This window comes from Leucopleurus acutus (genome assembly GCF_964270905.1).
Source record: "Leucopleurus acutus genome assembly, chromosome: 19".
Lineage (NCBI taxonomy): Eukaryota > Metazoa > Chordata > Mammalia > Artiodactyla > Delphinidae > Leucopleurus > Leucopleurus acutus.
In genome coordinates this window covers 17,810,085-17,835,955 of record NC_139161.1, presented here as the reverse complement: position 1 = coordinate 17,835,955, position 25,871 = coordinate 17,810,085, and the positions used below count along the sequence as shown (strand labels likewise).

The 25,871-nt window shown below is 36.3% G+C and overlaps 2 protein-coding genes and 1 pseudogene across 4 annotated transcripts in view; 2 read left to right on the top strand and 1 right to left on the bottom strand.

The window, feature by feature from the left end:
* Positions 1 to 25,871, bottom strand: part of GPATCH8 (G-patch domain containing 8) — a 96,914-nt gene that overhangs the window by 12,629 nt on the left and 58,414 nt on the right. For both annotated transcript variants that reach the window (XM_082861373.1, XM_082861374.1), the window contains exon 6: positions 7,488 to 7,631. In XM_082861373.1, the coding sequence (XP_082717499.1) occupies positions 7,488 to 7,631 (144 nt within the window). The remainder of the gene's footprint in view (positions 1 to 7,487; positions 7,632 to 25,871) is intronic.
* Positions 16,783 to 17,331, top strand: LOC309976005 (large ribosomal subunit protein uL23-like). The gene has a single exon (XM_082861414.1). The coding sequence runs from the start codon at positions 16,789 to 16,791 to the stop codon at positions 17,257 to 17,259; it is 471 nt and encodes a 156-aa protein (XP_082717540.1). The 5' UTR covers positions 16,783 to 16,788; the 3' UTR covers positions 17,260 to 17,331.
* On the top strand, positions 20,651 to 22,933 carry LOC309975548 (small ribosomal subunit protein eS6-like; annotated as a pseudogene). Its single transcript has 3 exons — positions 20,651 to 20,717; positions 21,737 to 22,209; positions 22,677 to 22,933. The product of its transcript is annotated as a small ribosomal subunit protein eS6-like (transcript).

The following is a 25,871-nucleotide window of genomic DNA, read 5'->3' as shown; positions in this document are numbered from 1 at the left end:
TCACAGAAAAAAGATTATAGTTGAAAGGTTAAGGAAATCCAAGTTACTGGGCACTGAGGTGTAAATTCTTCTTTTAGCACATGCATATAAGTAAGTGATGAAAATGAGTTTTATTCAGTAACAGAGAAAACCAAATGTTTGGTAACAGAGAAAACTAAACACTAATGATGATTACAGATACTGAAAAAACTCAGAGGGGAAAAAGAGAAGTATACATTCTTTTGGCTAGGTAACAGTAGTTCTAATAGTCATTTATAGCAATACCATTTGTGCCCAATTACTCTGAAACACAATGACTTAATATCATTTGGTTAATATCAAATTAATTTGTCATAAAATCACTGTTATATTTGCTTTTATGTTCAGAAATACAGCAAAAAGCCTTAAAAGTATGTTATATTCTTTAATAGCACCAGGTGTATACTGCTTTAAGGTATTTTTCACACACACACACACACGTATTCAATATATGAAGTCACCATCATCACTACCAAAATTTAAGTTTGATAATGAAGCTGTTAAAAATAATTTTATTGATATGTAATTCATGTATCATAAAATTCACCCATTTAAAGTGTAAAATTTAGGGGGTTTAGCATATTCTCAGAGTTGTGCAACCATCAGCACTATCAAATTTTAGAATATTTCCATTATCCCCCAAGGAAAACCCATCCATTAGCATTCATTCCTCACTGCCCCTTTCTACCCAGTCCCTGGAAACCTGAACTATATTATCCATAGATTTGCTTATTCTAAACTTTTCATATAAATAAAATCATACAACATAAGGGTCTTTTGTGATTGGCTTCTTCCACTTAGCATAATATTTTCAAGATTCGTGCATGTTGTATTTATCAGTAAGTCATTCTATTTTATTGCTTAATAGCATTCCATTGTATAGTTGTACCACATTTTGTATATCTATCCATCAGTTGATGGATATTTCGGTTGCTTCCACTTTTTGGCTATGATGAATAGTGCTGCTGTGAACAATCTTGTACAAGTTTTTGTGTGGACATATTTTCATTTCTCTTAAGTATGTGTTGGTCATGTGGTAGCTCTATATTTAACATTTTGAGGAACTGTCAAACTGTTTTCCAGAGGGGCTGTGCCACTTTCTAACCCCACTAGCAGTGTAGGAGATTTCCAATTTCTCCATATCTTCTCCGGCACTTACTGTGTCTTTTTCATTTTAGCCATCTGAGTAGGTGTGAAATGGTATACCACTGTGGTTTTGTGGATAACAAGTTTTAAGTATATCTACATAATCCTCTAGAGATCATATCTGGAGGCAAAGATTTGCCCTCTAGGTAAAATCTGAAGGAGCATAATTCGTTAAGAGTTGCTTAGGTCCAAAGCAAATGGAACAGCAGCATCCTAGTTCAGAGTTCTCTTTTCAGTACTGTTGCTCACAAACTTATCATTATTCCTTAAGTTGCTTTAACTTTTCAGACTACAATAGAACATACAGGCTCATCCCAGAATCTCTGCCACAGTGCATCACTGTGATGAATGCATGTGTATAGAAGCAGAAAACCAGTTGAAAGCTACAAAACATAAATTAGGTAGAATCATTTTTATTCACTTTGGAATTGGTGTCAAGATAAAGAACAGAGTTAGAAATACATAGTATGAGAATACAGGGTTTACCAGCAACCTTAGCTCCCAAAGGGTCTGTTTAAAGTTACCTCGGCTCACAAAAGCAGACAGCTTCCCTAAACAGATGCAGAGTTTTCCAAGGTTAACTAGGTTGTGACAGCAGGGTGTAAGGAACCTATTCTCAACAAAAGCAGAGGTGGTGGGTATATAAGATTTAACAGGTGAAAAGGCTCGAATCATGCTCAGTTGTTGGAAGACTGGCCAAATGATGTCAATTCTCTTATTAGACAAAACAGTCCCAAAGAAAATGGTATCCCACAGTGTACAAAATATCACTGAACCTAAAATTTTCACCTCTCTGATACAGGTTATTAAAATACAACTACAATATGCTTTAGTTCTGAGATACATTCCTCTCTTCACACTTGCTTTTGCTTCTCAAAGAATAATCTCTTCAGAAGTGAACTGTGCTATTTAAGTCAACATTTATGAAGCTTTGGGATTCATAAATACTTTATGATTTTCCTAACCTGTTTCACATCTTTACAATAATCAATTTATGGTTTTCTAAGTATAAACATTCTATAAACACCCAAAATATACAGCACCTATGAAATATCTTCTTTGGTATCTGATCTTAGGGATTTCACTTCTTAGAAAGGTCCTTTTCTTTTAGCCCTAGAATTATCTTTTCTCACCTTGCCTTTTTAATTTTGTTTTTACTTCTGCGCTGCCCCCCCCAACACCTGCACTGAATATCAAAGTTGCACTGAAAAAGGAATACAGTTACATTTCATCAGATCTGCAGTGGCTTCCCAGAGGTTCAATTGGCTTTGGTGTGCTTACTGTCCTGATGTTACATGTGCCAAGCATACAGAGAATCAAATGCATCGAGAGGCAAAAAAATCTGACCAGTCAATAGTGAACCTTCAAGTGGAAAGTAGTCCAAACTTGAATGAAGTTTATGTGAAGTCCAAAAATGATCATTCCTTCTATCACCAAACAATTTCTCATAAAATACTTCAATTCAGAAGTATTAGACAAAGTTTAGACAAAGTTAACTAAATCATGTAGTAGTTATAGATTCTATTCTGTACAATTCAGAATAGAGAAATCACTAATGGCTGCTATAGGCTTGATTTGTTTTAGTTCAGTCATTTATAAAGCTCAGGAAACCACTACTTTTACAGATAAAACAGACCTTCGTATTTCTATTTTTAAAAAATGTACTGAAGTACAGGGGTTTTCATACTGAAGCTACCTTAGCAAAAAGAAGAGGCAGGCTGAAAGCATTCTTTCCTCTGATGGAGATACTGATTCTTTGTACAAGTTAAAGGAATTTCTCAAAGCTGCTTTACAGTACCAGATTTTGATATTGGATTGGACTACCACAGATGGTTTTGAAATTGCAAGGAAGTTGTACCCAACACTAAGGAGGAATAAGAAGGCATCTTTTCAATGTGCTACTTCCCTAGTGTCAATGAGAACCTGTGGGAGCCTGTGTGGAAAAGAAGGAAAGGTACAGGCCTGGGTCACAAATTCAAATGTTTAGAGGGATTTGGTAGGTAATGTAATGAGTCTCACAGGCTTACGTAAGAGAAGAGATGAAGTGGAAACCATATCTAATTGGAGAATGAGAACATGCCTTTCTAAAGAGAAGGCAACTAATCAGCTTTACCCAACTGTTATGTTGATATGCAGGCCCAATGTTCTCAGATGTTTCAATTTTTCAAGATAAGCCAAAGCCTGAATGATATAATATCTCATTTTAAAAAGTTGGGAACCAACTGAAATTAAAGGAGAAAAAAACTGACACCACAAAGACCAGGCAAAATACAGCTGACCCTTGAATAACATGAGTGTGAATTGTGCAGATCCACTGATATGTGGATTTTTTTCAACAGTAAATACTATAGTACTATATGATCTGGGGTTGGCTGAATCCACAGATATGGAACCACAGATAGGGAGGAACCTCAGATATGGAGGGCCAACTATAAATCATACACAGATTTTCGACTGCCTGGAAGGGTTGGCACCACTAACCCCCATGTGGTTCAAGGGTCAATTGTACATCTGTGGGACAATTTGTGATCTCTAGTTTATGTACTGGAGGCTAGTGAGGAGAGCCCCTTAGTGGCACAAATAAAAGAGAGTAAGACTGGAAGAATCCTGAGTGGGTAATAAGGCACCAAGAAAGCAAAAGCAAAACCAAAACACACCAGCATTAAAATAAGGCACCGACCACTGTGCTGCTACAAATTTACCTCTGGGAAAGAGAATATTCTTTGGAGTTTGAAATTTAAACCTTGCAAGACTAAAGAAATGGTTTCCATTGTTATATTCATTAGCAGATATGTTCTTTAAAAAGATATGCAAAATAAAGAGGCACGAAGGTAGAGACGGAAAAATGTTTAGTTTCAAAGTCAACTTTAACTTATAACTAAGCCAACAAAGGTAGAAGATGAATACTAATGTTTATTGAGCACTCAGGCATATCAGAACTAACATATATAAAAATGAATCATACATTGGGTTATCCCTTGAGGAATGGAAGGCTTACCCTTAAAGATTTCAAAATGTATGAAATTATCACTTTTAAAGAGGACTGAACTGCTAAAAAGAGCCAAAATGTCTAATTAGGTTTTTCATCTCTGAAAATCAAGCTGGGTCTTAATATCTGTGTATTAATGACTCTCTTCACAAAATATCTTAGAAAATTTGAGAAAAACGAGTGAATAGTGAGATGTACACAGCACCAAAGGGCAGGGGGATAAAAAATCACCACAAATAAGGGTGACCACATAGCTCCTTTTTGAGAGATTACTTGTGCTGAATAAAGATAAGGGCATGTTCAGGATCCTGCCTACACTAGTAAGTTTACCACTAACATATTATTTCTCTGGAAAATTTTAATGGTGAAAATGTGATGAAAGATGCAAACTAGGGATTACTAATATAGGGTTGAATGTACTTACCTATTATCTCAGATTCATAATAATCCTGTGTGCCTTCCTGGAAGACAAGACAGGGTGTCTTTATGATTTTAGAGCATAAATTTGGAAAATGGTAGGTCCATTTGTATGGTAAGTTCATGTCCGTCAAAGAGGAATGAAAAATAGGACCTACCTCCTCCTCTTAGGGATTACTTAGCTGTGTTGTACCAAGGTCAGTTAAAGTCTCCTTAGAAATTCTAAGGGCAGGGAAAAGTAACTATAAAAAATTCAGTACTGTGCATTTTTTTGTTTATATATTTATAGCATTCTGTTTCAAGATTCTACCACTTGCATTGAGAACAGTATAAAGAAAGATGAAAAGCCTACATTTTAACCAAATAGAGAACACTACCAAAAAACAAACAAAATAACAAACTTATACCACATCTGTTCTTTGTTTAAGAACAGCCCACCTAAGATGGGCTTTTGATCAAGGTGAACAAATAAACTTACATGCATTCATTAATCACACCAGCTAAAGACTTTTTTCCCAGACCAGGGATCACAGATATATTCTATATTAATGGATAAGGTAGTTCAATATAAGAAATCCTTAATTTTGTATTTTCATTTTGATGATAATCTAAAAAGGAGTAATAATAATAAATATTTGAGATCATTTAGATGAGAACACAGAAATGTTTACAACATAACTGGGGACTTAAAATGAAATTGACTGGTTTGTACCAAACAAAGGCCAAACAATACCACAATATCACATGTATTTGAAAGTTTTTCAGTAGTCTTAAGAGAACAGAGTTTCTCAACCTCAGCACTACTGATCAACATTTTGGGCCAGGTAATTCTTTGTTGCAAGGAGCTTTTCTGTGAATTGTAGGATGTTTAGCGGCACACTTAGTCTCTACCCACTAGGTGCCAGTAGCACCATCTCCCTAGTTGTGATAATCAAAAATGTCTCCAGACATTGCCAAGTGTCCCCTGGGGGACAAAATCTCCCCAGATGGAGAATCACTGCAAAAGAGAAAAGTGATGAGAGAACAGAGGCAACACAAGGTGCACAGGAGAATAAACATGTCAAATTCAAATGAATCAGTTGTAATAATTTCTCCTACTCTCAAACTGAGAGCAACATCACTAAAACATTACCATCCATCACATTAATGTTGTCAATGCGAATTTTATTAGTTCCGTATTTTTGCTTAGATTTAATTTGTAAATCTGTTTTGCTCTGATAGAATTTTTTCCCCTTAAAAAGCAAGTCTATACATGATTCAACTTTGAATCACACTTTTCCTGGTTCATTTTTTTCTAATTGAAAGGGAAGTCAAGAAACTTCTTTCAACTAAAAATGTAATCTTTCTAATTGTTCTTTTTTGGTGTCTAAAGTTTCCTCTGGAATCTTTTCATTTTTAAAAAAAAATTTATTTTATATTGGAGTATAGTTGATTTATAATGTGTTAGTTTCAGGTGTACAGCAAAGTGATTTAGTTATACATATATCAATTCTTTTAATTTATCATACACAATTCTTAACCGAAGAAATTCTCAAGAGCCCAAAATGGTAGATATGTATTTAGATGCTAAATATCTTTGTAAATTCCTCCAAACAAACAAAACAAAAACAAAACCCCAAATCTGAACTACACACACACCAAAAAGCTGGAAAAGTTACTGGATAAGCAATATTCACTGTTGCATTTGTCTTTCTTGACAGATGATTCTTTGAAGTAGTAAGGTAATTGCTAATATATCTTGTCCATATATATGCTCTCTAGATTTCTCTTCCTCAAATCAAGTAGAGCTGACAATATATTAAAACAATGTCCAAAGTTGTATAAAAAGTTGAAAAGCTGTCTTCAATATAACTCTATCAGTGGAAGAATCTTAAACTGGTTAGGTGTAGTTAAATGTGGAAAAAGTATAAGACCACAACCAGCTTACAAACTATTCCTGTGCCAGTAAAAGAAAACTTAGTCAAAGCTCGCCTTTTATGTGCACTAAAATCTTATGGTTGGTTGGAAGATGAAACAAAGGTTAAAAAAAAAAAAAGTTGGTTTGACAGGTCCAGCTTATGAGAGCATTCCAGTAATGCTCATAAATCTTACAAATTTAACAACTACAACCATTGTATCCCCAAAGACTTAGCAAGTTCTGCTAAAGTCACCTAAGATCAAATGGCTCAAAATTCTTTAATAAGTTAGAATTGTTCTAGAGATGTAAAGATTCATTTCCTCCTTCTAAAATCCCCCAAGGGAATTATTGCCGCCTTCTTTATGCCAGTACTAGTTAGGAATAAGTTCCTTTTCTAAATCAGTGAAAGAAAGAAAAAAAAGAAAGAAAGAAAAGAATAGAATAGAAAAGAAAAGAAAAAGACCATAAAGAAGGTGTAATTCATTTTTCAGCAAGCTCTTCAACATGCAGCATCAGAATTTTCTGTTGAAGTTAAAATAGCATCTAACTTGATTTTCCTCCTCAAAATTTATCTATCCTCCAAGGTATACCAAGTAACAAAATGACTTACTGATAGGAAATAACCAATACAGCATGAATTCTTAGATACAGAAGAGGAAATGACCACAGTCTGAGATAACTATTCAAAGTTTAACAAGTTCAGAAAGGGGGAGAAAGGGAAACAAAGCTCCCAGTGATCCTTAGTTGAAAAATACAAATTTAGAAACCACTCAAAGCCAAAAATTTTATGCACGATTTATGAAGCTCACAATTCTTCACTCTACATACAATCTTGGAAGGATGAGGTCAATGTCAGGACTCTGTCACTGGAGAAAAGTCAAATCAGTCAGATGACCTCAGATAAAGACAGGCAGATACAAGAAACCATAGTCAACAAGTTTTTTGGGGTACACTCATAAAATGCAATAGTTATAACAAATAAAGTATCTTTTTCTTTGTTAGAAATTAACTGTTCCTCACCTGCTTGTGTGCATGATCATAGGAGTTGATATGGTTGTCAAATTCCTGATGTTTCTGATATTGCTTATCACAGAGTTCACAGTAAAAGTTGGCTCTGAGGTCTTCCAATGCTTTGGCAATTGCCTTCTCTTTATCAACATAATCCTGTAAGAACCACAAAATAAAACAAAAAATGACTTGGTAGAGTTTTAAGTGAATGTTATAAAAAAGTAGTCTTCCCTGAAGAGGGAAAAAGGGCTTTTCATAACATTTAATGGTACCAGTTAAAGTCAGACAGAGCAGAAGTAGCAATATGGTGCGGTAATTAGCGTGTGGTTATACTAACGGTTGTCTTCAAACAAAGTTCAGCGTTTAATTTTACTTTCTCTTTTGGCAGTGTGGTGGACTAGATACTGTGGCATTCCCTACTCCTATCCCTGGCTAAAAACCCCTCAACTAACCAGATATATAAAACACAATTTTCACTGCACTGCAGGAACCACAGAGAGAAAAGTAAATCCCCAAGAAGGGCAATCAGAGAAGAAAAAACAAAACAAAATTTAAAAATCAGCTATGACCTGAAACTGAAATCAGAGCTGTGATGGGCAAGTGCTCTCCTTAGGACATGTGGGTGACACTCGTGCTTGAGGTTTAAGCAAGGTGGGGGAACTAAACTTGAGAAGCCTCACTAGTAAGGAAAAGAACCTGGAAGTAGGCTGGAAATCCCAGGATCTCTGGGTCTTGGCAGTGGGAATAAAATATATTCTCAGAAAGCATCCTCAATTTTGGTCCCAAATTTTTTCCTAGATTAGGATCAATAAAATATGAGTTACAATCAAAGATTACTATACACACAAAAGGAAATAAATCTATCACAAGCAAGAGTCACAAAAAATAAGCAATAGATTTAGTTCCCAAGAACTCAGATTTTGGAATAGTCTGTTACAGAATATAAAGTAACTATAAAATGTTTAAAATATAAAATGGAATTACAAAAATTAGCAAACATAAAACACTAAAAAATCAAAACCAAAAAAATAGGCAGACTGCAGAAAGAACCAAATGAGATTTTTACAACTGAAAAACCTAATTGTAAAAAATAAACAAAAAAATTCACCAACTATCTAGGGGATGGGTTAAAAGACAGTCAAGATACAGCTCAAAAAAATGTAGCAGGGTGGTGAAAACGTTCTGCTATTAGATTGTAACAATGGTTGCATGACCTTGTGGAATATACTAAAAACCACTGAACTGTACACTTTAAAAGGGTGAGTTTTATAGTAAGTGAATTATATTTCTATTGATATAATGGCTGAGAATTTTTCAGAACTGATGAAAGACATGACTCCGGAGGTACAGGAAGCACAGGTATACCACACAGGCTAAATAAAAATAAGCACCTAGAAACACTCACTGAGTCCCATAACTATGGGAGCAAAGACAATGAAATCATACTACTACCCAGAAAAAAATTAAGGATCACCCACAATCAGATTGACAGAAGATTCAAAAGCAACATCAAAAGATGGAAGATAGTATGCTTTGGTGTGTGAGAGACAACATTTTCATTTGTATACCAAATGAAAATATTTTTTCAGAAATGATGAAATAAAGGTACTTCCAGATAAAAAGAGAATTTACCACCTACAGATTCATTAAAAAGGAACTTCCTAAAGCAGTATTTCTGAAATCATAGATTGTGACCCACTAGTGGGTCATGACATTGATTTCGTAGATTGTAACAGGCAGAAAAAAAGGAGAAAAAAAAAGAGTAGAAAAATACAGAGGATATTTCACATAATAAAGGTAAATACTGTCTTCTAAAACTTTTGTTTCAGTTGTGTTTGTGTGGTTGTAATACTAAAAATATTCTTACTGAGGACTTGAAAGTCACTGTTTTAAGGAAGGAAAATGATGCCAGACAAAAGGTCTGAAATACTAAAAGTAAGTGGTAAGAAATGAAATTAATAAATATACAGATTAATAATCACAACAGTAACAACACCACCTAGCTTGCAGGATGGAAAAGAGTTAAAAAAAAATGCTAGCAGACACAGCCATAGATAATAGGAAAGGGTGTTTGAAATTAAAGCGTTCTAGAGTCCTTCTACTGATTGAGATGGAGTTAACTTTAGACTTTGTTAAATTAAGCATAATTTGTATTAGAATTCCAAGGGTTGTTATCAGAAAAATAGGAGTAGCAAAGGGGGAAAGATTAAGATAACTTCAATTTTATAAAGGTAAGACAGACAACAAAAAACAGGAAAATAGAAAGTAAAAAGATGTAAGAAACAGATTTATAAGTAATCACAAGAAATGTAAAGTATTAAAATAAAATACTGTCAGAAAAACAAATCCAACTACATGCTGATTATAAGAGATATCCCTAAAACATGAGGACTTAGAAAGTTGAAAGTTAAAGGACAGAAAACGATATGCCAGGCAAGTTACTAACCACAAGAAGCTGGAGGAACTATTAACGTTCAACTTTTTAGACTTTATAGCACAAAGCATTACTTGAGACTGTGGCCAGCTATGGGGTTAAACACTACAAGATTATTCTCCAAATAAGATGCACTGCTAATTTTGAAAAGCCAACACAGATATGTTGGTCATCTATTAGTCTTAATGAGGTTTTGGCTCAAAACTGTGGGACTGATCCAAAGAAGTGGTCCAATTTGCCTCAGCAGTTCCACTTAAAAACTAGACATCTCAAAGCAAGTTGAGAATATTCATTTGCTATAAAGCAGCACAGAAGAATGAGAAGGGGAAAGGAATGATAAATGATTCCTTGCTAGCCTTCTACAGCAGGGTAGATAAGTAGCTCCTTCTAGTTAACAGACCTAAAGATAAATCTCATTTCAAAGGCTCTACAATCTGCCTTTCTTTTATTCAGTTTAGTATCTTTTGGATACACTTGCAAAGCATCTCTATCATCTAACATCTCTCCACTATTTCTCACATGAGCTATTTAATCAGTATGCAAGAGAAGGCTGATGTATTTTGTGGAATGCCAGTATTGAACTCATTTGGATAAATTAGTTAAAATTGAAAAGTGAATATATAACACATTATGATTTTTTTCCCTATTCGATCCTTCTCAATAGTTTTCTCTCAGCATCCTGGGCAATTTCATGTTGTCTGGCTATTAAGCTCCGCAATGGGAGAGGCCACAACAGTGAGAGGCCTGCGTACCGCAAAAACAGAAAACAAAAAAACCACATACAATCCAATTAAATATTGATTATAAGAGATTCTTTATTGCATCTCAAGTCTTTCAAAGGGAATCACATTCTTTCTTTCTTAAATACTTTCTTTGAAATTTCTTTTAGAAGAGTCTTCTGGTGGCAAATTTTATCCAAAAATTTATCTATTTTTAATCTCTACTCTTTTTTTTTTTTTTGCGGTATGCGGGCCTCTCACCATTGTGGCCTCTCCCGTTGCAGAGCACAGGCTCCGGACACGCAGGCTGAGCGGCCATGGCTCACGGGCCCAGCCGCTCTGTGGCATGTGGGATCTTCCCGGACCAGGGCACGAACCCGTGTCCCCTGCATCGGCAGGTGGACTCTCAACCACTGCGCAACCAGGGAAGCCCTAATCTCTACTCTTAAAGATATTTTTGCTGGGTGTGCAATTCTAGGTTGATGGTTGTTTGCTCTGAGCACATTCAACATTCCATTAGATTATAACAGAATTGACACTGTATTCTGACTTCCATGTTACTACAACAGTTCTTCAAAGATTGTGTATTTTTTATGGTATTGTACAGTTTTACCAGGACGTGTCTACATGTAGACTTCTTTTTTATCTTGCTCGAGATTCATTAGGCTTCCTGAATTTGTGAGTTGAGTTGTGTCTTTCATCAAATTCTGGGATCTCCTCTTTGAACACTGCCTCTGCCCTATTCTTTTTCTTTCTTTCGTTCTGGAACTCTGTCTAGACACATTAGAGCTTCTCATTCTTTATCATCTAACTCTTCACGTATTTTCCATTTCTCTCTCTTTCTTTCTTGCCCTCCCTCTCTCCATTTTTTCCTGCATCCTGATACTTCTTCAGATGTGTTACAATTTAATATTCAACTCTGTGCAAAATGCTATTAAATCCTCCCATTGAGTTTTTATATGGTCTCTTGCCCTTTACTCATGATCTCAATCCCTTTTTATTCTTAAACATATTAAATATGCTTGTTTTACACACTGTAATCTGAGCTGACAACTCCAATATCTTAAGTCTTAAGGGGTCTGACTCTACTCTTCTTTTTTCTCCATTAACTCTAGCCCATAGTGTCTAGTTTCTCAGTTGGATTTGTGATATGACTATGATCTTCTGTTTTGGGGAGCTTTATCTAGGATTTCTTTTCTTTTTTTTTTTTTGGCTGCGTGGCTTAGTTCCCCAACCAGGGTATGAACCCAGGCCACGGCAGTGAAAGCGCTGAGTCCTAACCACTGGACCACCAGGGAAATCCCTAGCTAGGAGTTTTTTGAAGCCTAACTTGTTCTAAAGAAGTTTGAATTTTCTTCTTCCCAAGGGCCTGAGACCACTTTACCATATATTTCATTTACTCTTAAAATGTCATAATTTTATGTCCCACTAAAAAAAGAAAAGAAAAAACTTCTCAGCCATCATCTCTTGGAATCTATCCCATTTCTCTCTCCTGTTGGGACTTTAGTAATATTGTATTAAGCTGTCTGGATATTACCCCATTGATCTTGGATAGTCTGTTCTGTTTTTTTACTTTTTCTTTCAACTTCAGTTTGGATAATTTACATTGACTTGTCTTCAAATTTACTGATTCTATCTTCTGCTGTGTCTAGTCTGCTGATAAGCTCATGGAGAGAATTCTTCATCTCTGATACTGTGTTTTTCCTTTCTCCCTGGGTGATTTAATCCATTTCCGTGACTTCATCAATATGCTAGACATCCCCAGTCCAATTATTTCTTGCTGAGACCAACAAAAGAATGCAGAAATAAAGAGGAAAAGAAGTGGGGAAAAGGGAGGTGGAAAAAATAGAAAGGACAAAATGAGATGGCAGATTTAAATCCAAATATACTGGAAATGACACTACCTATATTTAGATTAAATACTCCAATTAAGAGAGACTGGGGTGGGAGGAAAGATATTGGAAGACTAGATAAAACACCTACAAATAATCCAACTAAATGTTGATTATAAAAGCTAAAAGAGGGGCTTCCCTGGTGGCGCAGTGGTGAGAGTCCGCCTGCCGATGCAGGGGACATGGGTTTGTGCCCCAGTCCGGGAAGATCCCACATGCCGCGGAGCGGCTGGGCCCGTGAGCCATGGCCGCTGAGCCTGCGCATCCGGAGCCTGTGCTCCGCAACGGGAGACGCCACAAGGGTGAGAGGCCCGCGTAACACACACACACACACAAAAAGGCTAAAAGAAAAAGGGTGGAAAAAGACATCAGAAAATACACTAACCAAAATAAAGCTATCAAAATTGATATCAGACAGGGCTTCCCTGGTGGCGCAGTGGTTGAGAGTCCGCCTGCTGGTGCAGGGGACATGGGTTCGTGCCCCGGTCTGGAAAGATCCCATATGCCGTGGAGCGGCTGGGCCCGTGAGCCGTGGCCGCTGAACCTGCCCGTCTGGAGCCTGTGCTCCGCAACGGGAGAGGCCACGACAGTGAGAGGCCCGCATACCGCAAAAAAAAAAAAAAAAAAAAAAAAAATTGATATCAGACAAAAGAAACTTTAAGGCAAAAATATCACTTTATAATAACAGGCTCAATCTATTAACAATTATAAAGTTGTATGCAGCTTCAAAATATATAAGCAAAAATGCCAAAGCTATAAGAAGAAATGGAAAAATCCACCATCAGTGGGAGATTAACATTCCTCTCTCAGTAACTGATAGTTCAAGCAAGCAAAAAAATTTAGTAAGAGTATAGCTGATTCAAGGAATACAATTAACAGTCTCAAAACAAATAGGATATGTGTAAAACTGCAGCCAACAACTAGAGGATACATATTCTTTTCAAGTAAACACAGAGCATTTAAGAAAACTGAACACTTTAACACATTTCAAACAACTGGTATTATTCTCTGTATTACAATTAAATTAGAAGTCAGTAATACAATAATCAGGGGAAAAAACAGTCACATATTTGAAAATTAAGAAATACTTTTAAATAACTTAGTAAAGAAGAAATCATAATCAAGTAGAAAATATTTCAAACTGAGAGATAAAAATGACACACCTCAACTCCTAAGATGTAGCTGAAATGGTAACACTGAAGTGAAATGGGAGGGGAGGGGGAAAGGGAGGTAGAGGGTGGAAGCAAGGAAAAGGAAGGAAGGGAAGGAGGGAGGCAAGGACGGTGTAAAAACTGGAAAAGATGATGCTGAAATGACACTATCTGCAGACAGTATGTACAAAATCCAACAAACTCTTCAGATAATAAACTCTTACCAAACACTAGTAATGGAAACTTGCTGGATACATAAAAAACAAACTAACAGAAAACAACAATACCAGGATTTCTGGTATGAATGTGGCAACACAGGAAAACAACTTTCTTTTTCTCTTGAATACACACAAAAGCAAAATAGTGATATGATCTGGAGAATGAGAAAAGGCATAAGAGAAGTATGTGAGGAGAAATGAAGCAGAAGCCATTCAAGGCCAAGTGAGCAGTGAAAAAAGGCCAGCAGTAGCAGATTTTCAGAAAATGACAGCAAAAACATACTTCAAGTATGATAAACGGCTCACTTGAAGTGATACACCTACATCTCTTGCACTCATCAAGAATTTCTGAGATCTAGAAAAAGCAGAGGGAAGAACTTGGATTGGAGCAATGGGAGACATCCCTTCAAACATACAAATATCCAAATCCCTTCAAATATACAGGCCAAAAACCCAAAACCAAAACAAAAAACCCCCACCACATGCCTTGATCTACATGTTGAAGGGGCACATTTTGTGCCAATGAAAACAGTCCCAAAACAGTGGTCATAATCAACACTGCAGTAAAGTTATTGAATCTTAAAGGTAAAGAAAGACTCCTCTGAGCAGCTAGGTAAAACCATCAAAGGGAGAAATTAGCCCAGCCTTCAATTTCTTCAGGATTATATTCAATTCCAGAAGCCAGTGGTACAACACTACAAGATATCTAAGGAAAGAAAGTATTAACCAAGGATTTTGTAATGTACATATATTTATATATGTGATTGAATTATTTTTATAGGTTCAAATAACATATGAGATTATATAATCTCATATTATAAATATATAATATAAAATATAATCTCATATATTATATATATTTTATATATATATAAATAATTAAGGAAATATTGTTTGTACAACTCCCTTTAAAGAAGTTACTAGGAAATAAACAGCAGAAGTGATGAGGAAAAACTCAACAGAAGGACTGGAAGGCTGCTTTGAATACATTTACATGTAGAACTGAGGTTAAAAGAAGTGGGGCTACTAGGGTATCAGATTACAATGTACATGTTACACGCCCTCACAAGAAGGAAATGGTATAACTAATATAAGATGGGGAGGGTGGTAGAGATAAGTAAATGGGAATTAGAATTTGCCTTTCGTTACAACTATAATAGACGTAAAAAAGAACTCCATTTAAAACTGAAAATTATGTAAGTATTATACAACCATATTTAATTGTATGCTACATACACACTAAGTTTACTGATATTAGGTGGTAGACGAAATGAAAGGGAGGAAGAGAGGAAACAAGGAAACTTTCTCCTGCTTACAGTATGAAAATGATGGATACTCTCTAAAAGAAATAAAGAACGAAAGGTAATTTTATTAAGTTATAAAGGTAATTAAAACAAAATTATAATCCAACCTATATCCACCTATCTATATCTATCCATCTATCTATAGCTTTATCTACCTTACACTCAGAGGAGAAAAACAGAGCACAGAGTCAGCGACTTAAAAAGATAAATATGAACTAAACATATCTGTCACATAAAATATAAAATATTAACTAAAAAAAATTTTTCATACTGTAACACAAAGCAAAACCCAACTCTATGATGATCATAAGAGGCACATTCAAAACAGGGTGATTCAGAAAGACTCAAAAGGATGGAGACATACTAAGCAATACATATACAAAAAATGAAAGCAGGAGTCAGGGTTTTTCAATCAAGGTAGAATTTACATTAAAAGCTTTAAACAAGATAAAGGTACATAATGTCAATGAGGTCAACTCATGGTATCTAAAAATCTTAATATCTAACTATCATAATCTAGCAGCAACATCCATAAAACAGAAATTAGAGGAGATTCAAGGGAAACACATGAACATACTAAAGCAAGGAGACTCAAATCATCTCATTACATGACAGGTCAAAGAGATAAAAAATAAACAAGGATACAGAACACCTTAAGGATATTTTAACACAGTTATGTGCCTGAAAATAGGGCTTACATCTTTTATAAAAGTACTCGTAGAACACTCACCCCAAAAGACCCTACTAGGCTACAGAGGAAACCATAATAAATCCCCCAAAGAAGAAATAATATGAGCAACATATATGAACACAGTACAATGAAACTGGGAATTAACATTTTTAAAAAGGCCTTTCTACAAATCTGAAACTAGAATATCTAGGGAAAAAATGATAACGACAACATTATATATCAATATACACAGGCTACAGGTGAAGCAGTGTTTAGGAAAAACACACAGGTTTAACTACTTTAAAGCAATCAAATAATAACAAATAAAAGCCATACCCTGGATAAACTCTCATACGTGTACACCAGGAAATATATGAATCCATTTATATAAAAGTCAAAAATAGTTAAATTAAACAATACACATTTAGGGATATGAAACACATGGTAAAACCATCTTAAAAAGGAAGAGAAAATAAAAGAGTTGATAACACTTTCTAATTCATTCCATGAGACCAGTATTACCCTGATACAAAGACATCACAAGAAAACTACAGACTAACATCTCTTATAAATATAGATGCAAAAATCCTGAACAAAATGCTAGCAAACCAAATCCAGCAGCATACTAAAAAGATTATACACCATGACCATGACCAAGTAGGATCTATCCCAGGAATGCAAAGGTGGTTCAACATATGAAAATGAAATCTATATAATATACCACATTAATGGGGGTGGGGGGAACCTCATGTTATTTTTTTCATAGATGCAAAAACAGCATTTGACAAAATGTATCACCCTTTCATAAGAAAAACACTCAACAAACTACAAATAGAAGGGAACTTCCTCAATCTGATAAGGGCATCTATGAAAACCCCCCAGCTAACATCATACTTAAAAGTTAAAGACCCCCCTTTTCACGAAGATGGCGCCGAAAGCGAAGAAGGAAGTCCCTGCCCCTCCCAAAGCCGAAGCCAAAGCAAAGGCTTTGAAGGCCGAGAAAGCAGTGCTGAAAGGCGTACACAGCCACAAAAAAAAGAAGATCCGGACGTCACCCACCTTCCGACGGCCCAAAACACTGCGGCTCAGGAGGCAGCCCAAATATCCTCGGAAGAGCGCCCCTAGGAGAAACAAGCTTGACCACTATGCCATCATCAAGTTCCCCCTCATCACCGAGTCAGCCATGAAGAAAATAGAAGACAACAACACACTGGTGTTCACTGTGGATGTCAAGGCTAACAAGCACCAAATTAAACAGGCTGTGAAGAAGCTCTATGACATTGACGTGGCTAAGGTCAACACCCTGATCAGGCCTGATGGAGAGAAGAAGGCATATGTTCGACTGGCTCCTGACTATGACGCTTTGGATGTTGCCAACAAAATTGGGATCTTCTAAACTGAGTCCAGCTGACTAATTCAAAATATAAAAGTTTTCACTTAAAAAAAAAAAAAGTTAAAGACTGAAAGCTTGCCCATTAAAATCAGAACAAAGATGTCTCTTCCCCTCTACGACAGAGCTATCTGCTCTTGTCATTTCTACTCAACATTATATTGGAAGTTCTAAGCAGGGCGATTAGACATGTTAAAAAAAAAAAAAAAGGCATCCAGATGGGAAAGCAGACGGGAGAAAGAAGAAGTAAAGCTATCTTTTTTCACAGATGATATGGTATTATATGTAATAAACCCTAAAGAATTCACCAAAAAAACCTACTAGAGCTGCTAAATGAGTTTAGCAAAGTTGTAGGATACAAGATCAATATAAAAATATCACAGTAGCATAAAAAATGAGAATTCTTAGGATTAAATTTAACAAAAGAAACAGAGCTTAAAAAAACATTATTGAAAGAAATAAAGAAGACGTAAATAAATGAAAAAACATCCTATGTTCATGGACTGGAAGACTTAACATTGTTAAGATGGCAATACTCCCCAAACTGATCTACTGATTCAACATAATCTTTATCAGAATCCCAGCTGACTTCTTTGTAGAAATTGACAAGCTGATTCTAAAATTCACATAGCATTACAAGGGACCAAGAACAGCCAAAACAATCCTGAAAATGAATAAAGTAGAAGGGCTCACACTTCTCAATTGCAAAACTTGTTACAAAGCAACAGTAATCAAGAGAGTGTTACTGCAAAGACATAAAGATCAATGGAATATACCAATAATTGAGAGGAAAAACCCCATATATTTATGGTCAACTGATTTTCAAATGGCCAAGACCATTCAATGGGGATAAAATAGTCTTTTCAACAAATAGTGCTGGGACAACTGGGTAGGCACATGCAAAAGACTGAATTTGGACCCCCTACCAAACATGACATATAAAATTTTTAAAAATAAATTTATTTATTTATGGCTGTGTTGGGTCTTCGTTGCTGTGCGTGGGCTTTCTCTAGTTGCGGTGAGCGGGGGCTACTCTTCGTTGTGGTACGCGGGCTTCTCATTGCCGTGGCTTCTCTTGTTGCAGAGCACAGGCTCTAGGCGCGCAGGCTTCAGTAGTTGTGGCACACGGGCTTAGTTGCTCCGCCACATGTGGAATCTTCCCAGACCAGGGCTCGAACCCATGTCCCTTGCATTGGCAGGCAGATTCTTAACCACTCCGCCAACAGGGAAGCCCACATGACATATAAAAATTAATTCAAAATATATCAAAGACCTAAATGTTAAGAGCTAAAACTATAAAACTCTTAGAAGGAAGCATAGGTGTAACTTTTCATGGCCTTGGATTAGGCAATGGGTTCTTAAATATGACATCAAAAACACCGGCAACAAAAGAAACAAAGATAAAATGGACTTCATCAAATTTTAAAACTCTGAGCACCAAAGGGCATTATCAAGTGAAATGACAACAAAAAGTGGAAGAAAATATTTGCAAGTCATACACCTGACAAGGGACTCATTCCAGAATTCATATAGAATTCTTATAACTCAACAATAAAAGGACAGCCCAATTTAAAAAATGGGCAAAAGATCTGAAGACATTTCTCCAAAGAACATAGTTAAAAAGGCCAATAAGGGGCTTCCCTGGTGGCGCAGTGGTTGGGAGTCCGCCTGCCGATGCAGGGGACATGGGTTCGTGCCCTGGTCCAGGAAGATCCCACATGCCGCGGAGCGGCTAGGCCCGTGAGCCATGGCTGATGAGCCTGCGCGTCCGGAGGCTGTGCTCTGCAACGGGAGAGGCCACAACAGTGAGAGGCCCGTGTACCGCAAAAAAAAAAAAAAAAAGGCCAATAAGCACATGAAAAGATGCTCAACCAAAACCACAAGAAGGTACTACTACTTCACACCTACTAGGATGGCTATAATAGAAAAGACAGAAAACAATAAGTGTTGATGAGAATGTAGAGAAATTGTAACTCTCATATAGTACGAGTGAGAAAACAAAATAGTGCAACCATTTGTGGAAAAGAGTCTGGCGGTTCCTTAAAAGTTAAACACTGAGTTACCATATAACTAGCAATGCCATTCCTAGGTATATACAAAAGAGAATTGAAAAATATATTCACACAAAAACTTGTACAAGATATTCAAAGCAGCATTATTCATAACAGCCAAAAAGTGGAAACAACTCATATGTCCATTAACTGATGAATAATTAAACAAACTAGTATATTCATACAATGCAATATTATTCAGCCCTAAAAAGGAGTAAAGTACTGATACATGCTATTTATATGGATGAACTTTGAAAACGTTATGCTAAGTAAAAGAAGTCAGATACAAAAGGCCACATATTGAATGATTTAATTTATATGAAATGTCCAGAATAGGCAAATGTATAGAGACAGAAAGTGGTTGCTGGGGGAGGGAGAAGAGGGGGAATGAGGAATGACTGCTAAAGGGTACAAGGTTTCTTCTTGGGGTGATGTAAATGTTCTGGAATTAGTGGTGACAGTTGTACAACATTGTGAATATGCTAAGTCACTAAACTCTGTATTATATAATGGTTAAAACGTTGAATTTTATCTCAACAACAGCAAAAACCTACCTGAAAAATTGCAAGTGAATGATAAACACAAAATCCAGGACAGTGCTTACCTCTGAAGGAGGAAGAAATGGGACGGGATCATAAAGTTATGGATAATGTTCTTCTTAAACTGAGCAGAAGACACACAAGTGTCTGTAGTTACTCCTCATATCTTACACATATTTTTAAAATATCTTATCAATATTTAACAAGATACTAAGGGTATCAAAACGGGACTGTTTTTGTTTTCAGTTAAAAGCATGGGTAAAGCTATTTGCTTTAAAACTATGTACAACTTTCATAAAAATGAAAATTAAAAAAAAAAAGAATAGAAGGCAGTGAGTGTAGAGACTATCCTTTCAGAATTTTGGTTCTTCAGACAAGTAAAAAGAAAAGATGGCAGTTACAGAGAGTAAGAGTCAACAGAGTTAGGGTTTTTTTTTGTAATTTTAGTGGTTCTTTTCCCCCAAGAATGTGTGAGCATGTTTATTGGTGATAGGAAATGAATGAGTGCAAAGTGAGTTTGCCAAGATAGGAAAAAAGATGTAAGGTCCTTGATAATACAGAGAGGATTAGGATCCAGAATTCAGATGTAGTTAGGAATTTTCATTTGACAGATTATGAAACAAGGGAGAAATATTTAAGGATGGGAAGAGATAGACCCAAGTTTGATGGCAGATATTACAGGTAGAAGAAGGCACTCCCATTTGATAGTCCACATTTTCTTTAAGTTTTCTACTAGGAGTAAGGGAAGATGGAGGAAGGACAAGGGTAGCTGAGGGAAGATGAGGGCTTAAAGATCAATGTTTGAGAATGACAGCTGAAGAGACTAAGAGGGAGTTGATGCGTAAAAGGATTCCTTGGCAGTTCTGGGAGTCCAGTGAGTTGGCACCAGTCCCACACTGCACTACAGTAAAGACGCAGAAATGAAGAATGCAAATATTTCTGAGTGGGGATAGGTTCTTGGTGAGTAGGTATGACAAAAAAAGGATTAGGAAGAAAAGAAGTTGGAATCAAAGTGTTGAGAGAAGTAAAAAATCAATTTGTGGTGCTCAAGAAGTATAAATTAAGGAGGGGCTAAGTTACTAAAGTCAAGGTTCCGAGGTCATGTGAAGGTGAAGAACAAATATGAAATAAAGGAGTGACATCAAGAAGGGGAGAGGGTTTCGCAAGCTGTATAATTCAAAGTTGACAAGATTTCTGAATAAACAGTCTGATCAATAAAATGGGAGTAAGTAATTCTTGTTGTACCTACCACAGAGTTCAAAAGTGAAATAATTTCTTGGTCGGAGGAGAAAGGGCCTCAAAATATAATGTGTAATCTAATGAGGTTGTGAATTACTCAGCTACTTCATGTATTTATTATTTACTTGATAGTGTAACTTTTACTTGAAAAACAATAAAAATGTATTCTCTAAAATGTTTATATTTCTGATAGTATATCAAATAGACCTGGTTTTCCCCATCATTTCCAAGAATTTATTTGTTCAACTCGTATTTATTGAGTACTTATGTGCCGGGCACTATACTGGATGCAGTATATATATTGCCAGACAAATAGACAGTTTCTCTCCTCAAGGCGCTTTCTTTCCAGTACCACAGTCAGCCTATAAATAAGGTTACAAGCAAAAATTTATAATTATAAATTATATATGAGAGTGTTGCAAGAGAATAAAGTAGAGGATTTATTTAAATTGGGTGGTTAGGAAAGATTTCTTTTGAAGTAATATTTAAGCTAAGACCTAAAGGATAAAAGCCAACCACTTGAAAAATTTCTGAACAGTGGCATGATGATTCTATGCTTAAGGACAGTGGTTAGACAGAAAAAGACAGCCCAGGTCCTAACCTGAAGAACTCCAACATCTAAAGTTTAGGCAGCTCTTTTTTGTGGCACCTCAGAGGCAATCAGCCACTTCAGGATAAAGCGGAACATCTCTTTCCCAGCTACTGGCTGCCAGAAACTCATTGAAGTGAACGATGAACGAAAACTTCATACCTTTTATGAGAAGCGTATGGCCACAGAAGTTGCTGCTGACGCTCTGGGTGAAGAATGGAAGGGTTATGTGGTCCGAATCAGTGGTGGGAACGACAAACAAGGTTTCCCCATGAAGCAGGGTGTCTTGACCCATGGCCGAGTCTGCCTGCTACTGAGTAAGGGGCATTCCTGCTACAGACCAAGGAGGACTGGAGAAAGAAAGCATAAATCTGTACGGGGTTGCATTGTGAATGCAAATCTGAGTGTTCTCAATTTGGTCATCGTAAAAAAAGGGAAGAAGGATATTCCTGACTCACTGATACTACTGTGCCTTGTCGCCAGAAGAGCTAGCAGAATCCACAAACTTTTCAATCTCTCTAAAGATGATGTCCGACAGAGTGAAGTAAGTCAGAAAGAGAAAAGCAAATACCGTATGCTAATACATGTATATGGAATCTAAAAAACAAAAAAAAAAATGGTCATGAAGAACCTAAGGGCAAGACGGGAATAAAGACGCAGACTTACTAGAGAATGGACTTGAGGATACGGGGATGGGGAAGGGTAAGTTGGGACAAAGTGAGAGAGTGGCATGGACATATATACACTACCAAGTGTATAACAGATAGCTGCTGGGAAGCAGCCGCATAGCACAGGGTGATCAGCTCGGTGCTTTGTGACCACCTAGAGGGGTGGGATAAGGAGGGTGGGAGGGAGGGAGACGCAAGAGGGAAGCGATATGGGGATATATGTATATGTATAACTGATTCACTTTGTTATAAAGCAGAAACTAACACACCATTGTAAAGCAATTACACTCCGATAAAGATGTTAAAAAAAATAAAAAATAAAGATGATGTCCGCCAGTATGTTGTGAGAAAGCCCCTAAACAAAGGTAAGAAACCTAGGACCAAAGCACCCAAGATTCACCATCTTGTTACTCCATGTGTTCTGCAACACAAATGTCAGCGTATTGCTCTGAAGAAACAGCGTACTAAGAAAAATAAGGAAGAGGCTGCAGAATATGCTAAACTTCTGGCAACAATAAAGAAGGCCAAAGGAAAACGCCAGGAACAGATTGTCAATAGACGGAGGCTGTCTTCTCTGAGAGCTTCTACTTCTAAGTCTGAGTCCAATAAAAAATGAGATGTTCTAAGCATAACAAATAAATAAGAAGAGACAAAAAAAAGTTCAGGCAGAAGAGGAGTCAACAAAGGAATCTATACAGAAGCAGCAAGTGAGATAAGGAGGAGGAATCTATAAAATCTTCAAAAGCAAGAGAAAAGAAACTGTTTTAAAGAGAAAAGAGTGGTCAATTGTATTGAATGATGCAAAGAAGCAGGACGTGGAAGAAAATAAGAACTTTAAAAGGTCTACTGGATTTAGCAAATAAAGGTATTTTGCAGCCTTGAATAAACTGGTTCAGTGCAAAGTGCTAAAGCCAGTCTAAATGGGTTGAAGAGTGCATAAAGAAAGGGGTAGGGAAAAGAGAACAGGGAAAGAAAAAAAGGAAGAGAAGGAAGAGAGAGATTTCCCCATATTATAACTCTGGATAAAATAAAACACACAGGGCTTCCCTGGTGGCGCAGTGGTTGAGAGTCCGCCTGCCGATGCAGGGGACACGGGTTCAGGACATGGGTTCGTGCCCTGGTCCGGGAAGATCCCACATGCCGCGGAGCGGCTGGGCCCGTGAGCCATGGCCGCTGAGCCTGCGCGTCTGGAGCCTGTGCTCCGCAACAGGAGAGGCCACAACAGTGAGAGGCCTGCGTATCGCAAAAAAAAAAAAAAAAAAGAAAGAAAAATTAACATATAGCTGAGCTCAACATGACAGGGCAATCCCTAGGCACCTAAAGATGAGGCCTCAGGACCTTGATGGTAGAAGGCCTACTAAGCTCTCCCTGCGAAATGCTCAGAGAGATGAATGGTTGTCTCCATCCTTGAAACAGGGACTAGAAAAACAGCACTACATCATCACCTGCTATCCCCTGAACGCATCAAAAAACTCACCATCTACCAAGGTATAAATGGAAAAGGTCATGCATAGAAGGTTGGAATTTCAGACCACAGTCATCGGTGGACCTAAAGAATGTACACCTTTCATCCAAAGCAGGAACCCTTAGCTTAGGTATTAACATTTTAAAACCAGTCCATATAAAGTTCTCAGGTCTTCAGTTAAAGACTTGAGTCTCTAGCAAAAGCACATATGGAACTGCCCGATAAGAACCCCTCTAAAATCCAGAATATGAAAAACATCCAGAGAATGAGATGACAATCAAAACTGCAAACCACACAAGGAAACAAACCACTGCAAGAAAGTCAGAAGCAGCAAACTACGAAAACACTTACAAAGTACTACAGATAATAGAAGATTTGAAAGAAATTATAAAATAAGAACATTTAGAATGTTTTTTGAAAAAAGGCAGAAATAGTAACCAAAAGGCAAAAAATTTTGTTTTTGTTTAAAAAACAAAAAAATAGCAAATTTTGGGGAAAAGAATCAAAAAGATATTTTAGGAACTAAAAAAAGGGACTTAAAAAAGTGATTGATATATAATAAAACAATATTTATATAAGTGTTAATTGTAGAATATAGGTGGTAGGTATATAGGTATTCACTATATAGATCTTTCATTTTTTCTGTATGCTCAACAATTTTCATTATAAAATAACACTGAAATAAAAAATAAGTAAATAACATCAGGTGCGGTGAATAGAGAAAATCCTCTGTATCTTCTAAGCTCTATGTTTTTTCCTTTTACATTTAAATCTTTAATCCACCTGCAATTGATTATTGTATGGTATGGGGTAGAAGTTCAAATTCACTATTTCCCATATGGATAACCAACTGTCTCAGAACCTTTTACCGAAAAATTCATTCTTTCTCCCACTTCTCTGCAATACCATCTTTGTCTTATCAAGTGGTCAAATATGTAAGGGTCTGCAACTGGGCTCTCTTTTCTGTTCCACTGGTCTATCCTTATGCCAATATCACATGTCTCAATTACTGTAGCTTTCTATCTTATACTTTAAGAATGCTTTGACTATTCTTGGCCCTTTATACTTCCATACAAAATTCCATACAAAATCCTGTTGGGATTTTTATATGATTGATTTGAATATATAGAAAAATTGGGGGAAAACAGATACCTTTACAATATTGAGTCTTCTAATTCATGATCATAAAAAAATCTCATTTTTAAAATTCATTGTTCTTTAATGCCTCTAAATAATGCTTCAGAATTTTTGCCTTAAGTCTCCCGCATCTCATTAGATCCATACCCAAGTGTTTCATATATTTTTTTTTGCTATTACAGTTGGTGACATTTTTGTTATATCCATTTTCTAATATGAAAATTTAAATGTATGATTTTGAAAAAAAAATGTATGATTTTGTTTCTAGCATCCTGCTAAACTGTTATTTGTGTAACTAATCTGTAAATTTTCTTGGATATCATGAACATAATCATACCTGCAAACAATGACAGTTCTGTCTCTCCCTTTCATCTCTTGCATCTTTGTTTGTTTTTGCCTGTCTGCCTTACTGTGCTGCTTAAGACCACCAGAACAATATTTAATACAAACAATGACAGCAGGTATCCCTGTTATGTTTCCCCATCTCAAAAGGAAAGCTTTCGACTTTTCAATATTAACTATGATGTCTCCTATATAGTTTTTGTAGGCATTCCACCTGGTTAAAAAAGGCCCTTTCTTTGTCAAGTTGGACAAGACTTTTCATCATGAATGAATGTTGAATTTTATATAATGCTCTTGGTTTTTTTGCATCTATTGAGATGATCATATAATTTTTTTCCTTTAATCATCTAATATGGTTGACTACATGAATTGATTTTAACATTATATCAATCTTGCATTCGTGGGATAACTTGGTCATGGTATATCCTAAATTGGTTATGGTGTTTTAAGATCTGCATCTGTGTTATACATCAATGTCATATAATTATTCTTATCATACTGTCCTTGTCAGGAGTTACCATCTAGTCTCTAATTAAATGAGCTGAGAGTTTTTCTTCATTTTCAATTCTCTGGAAGATCAGAAATTGT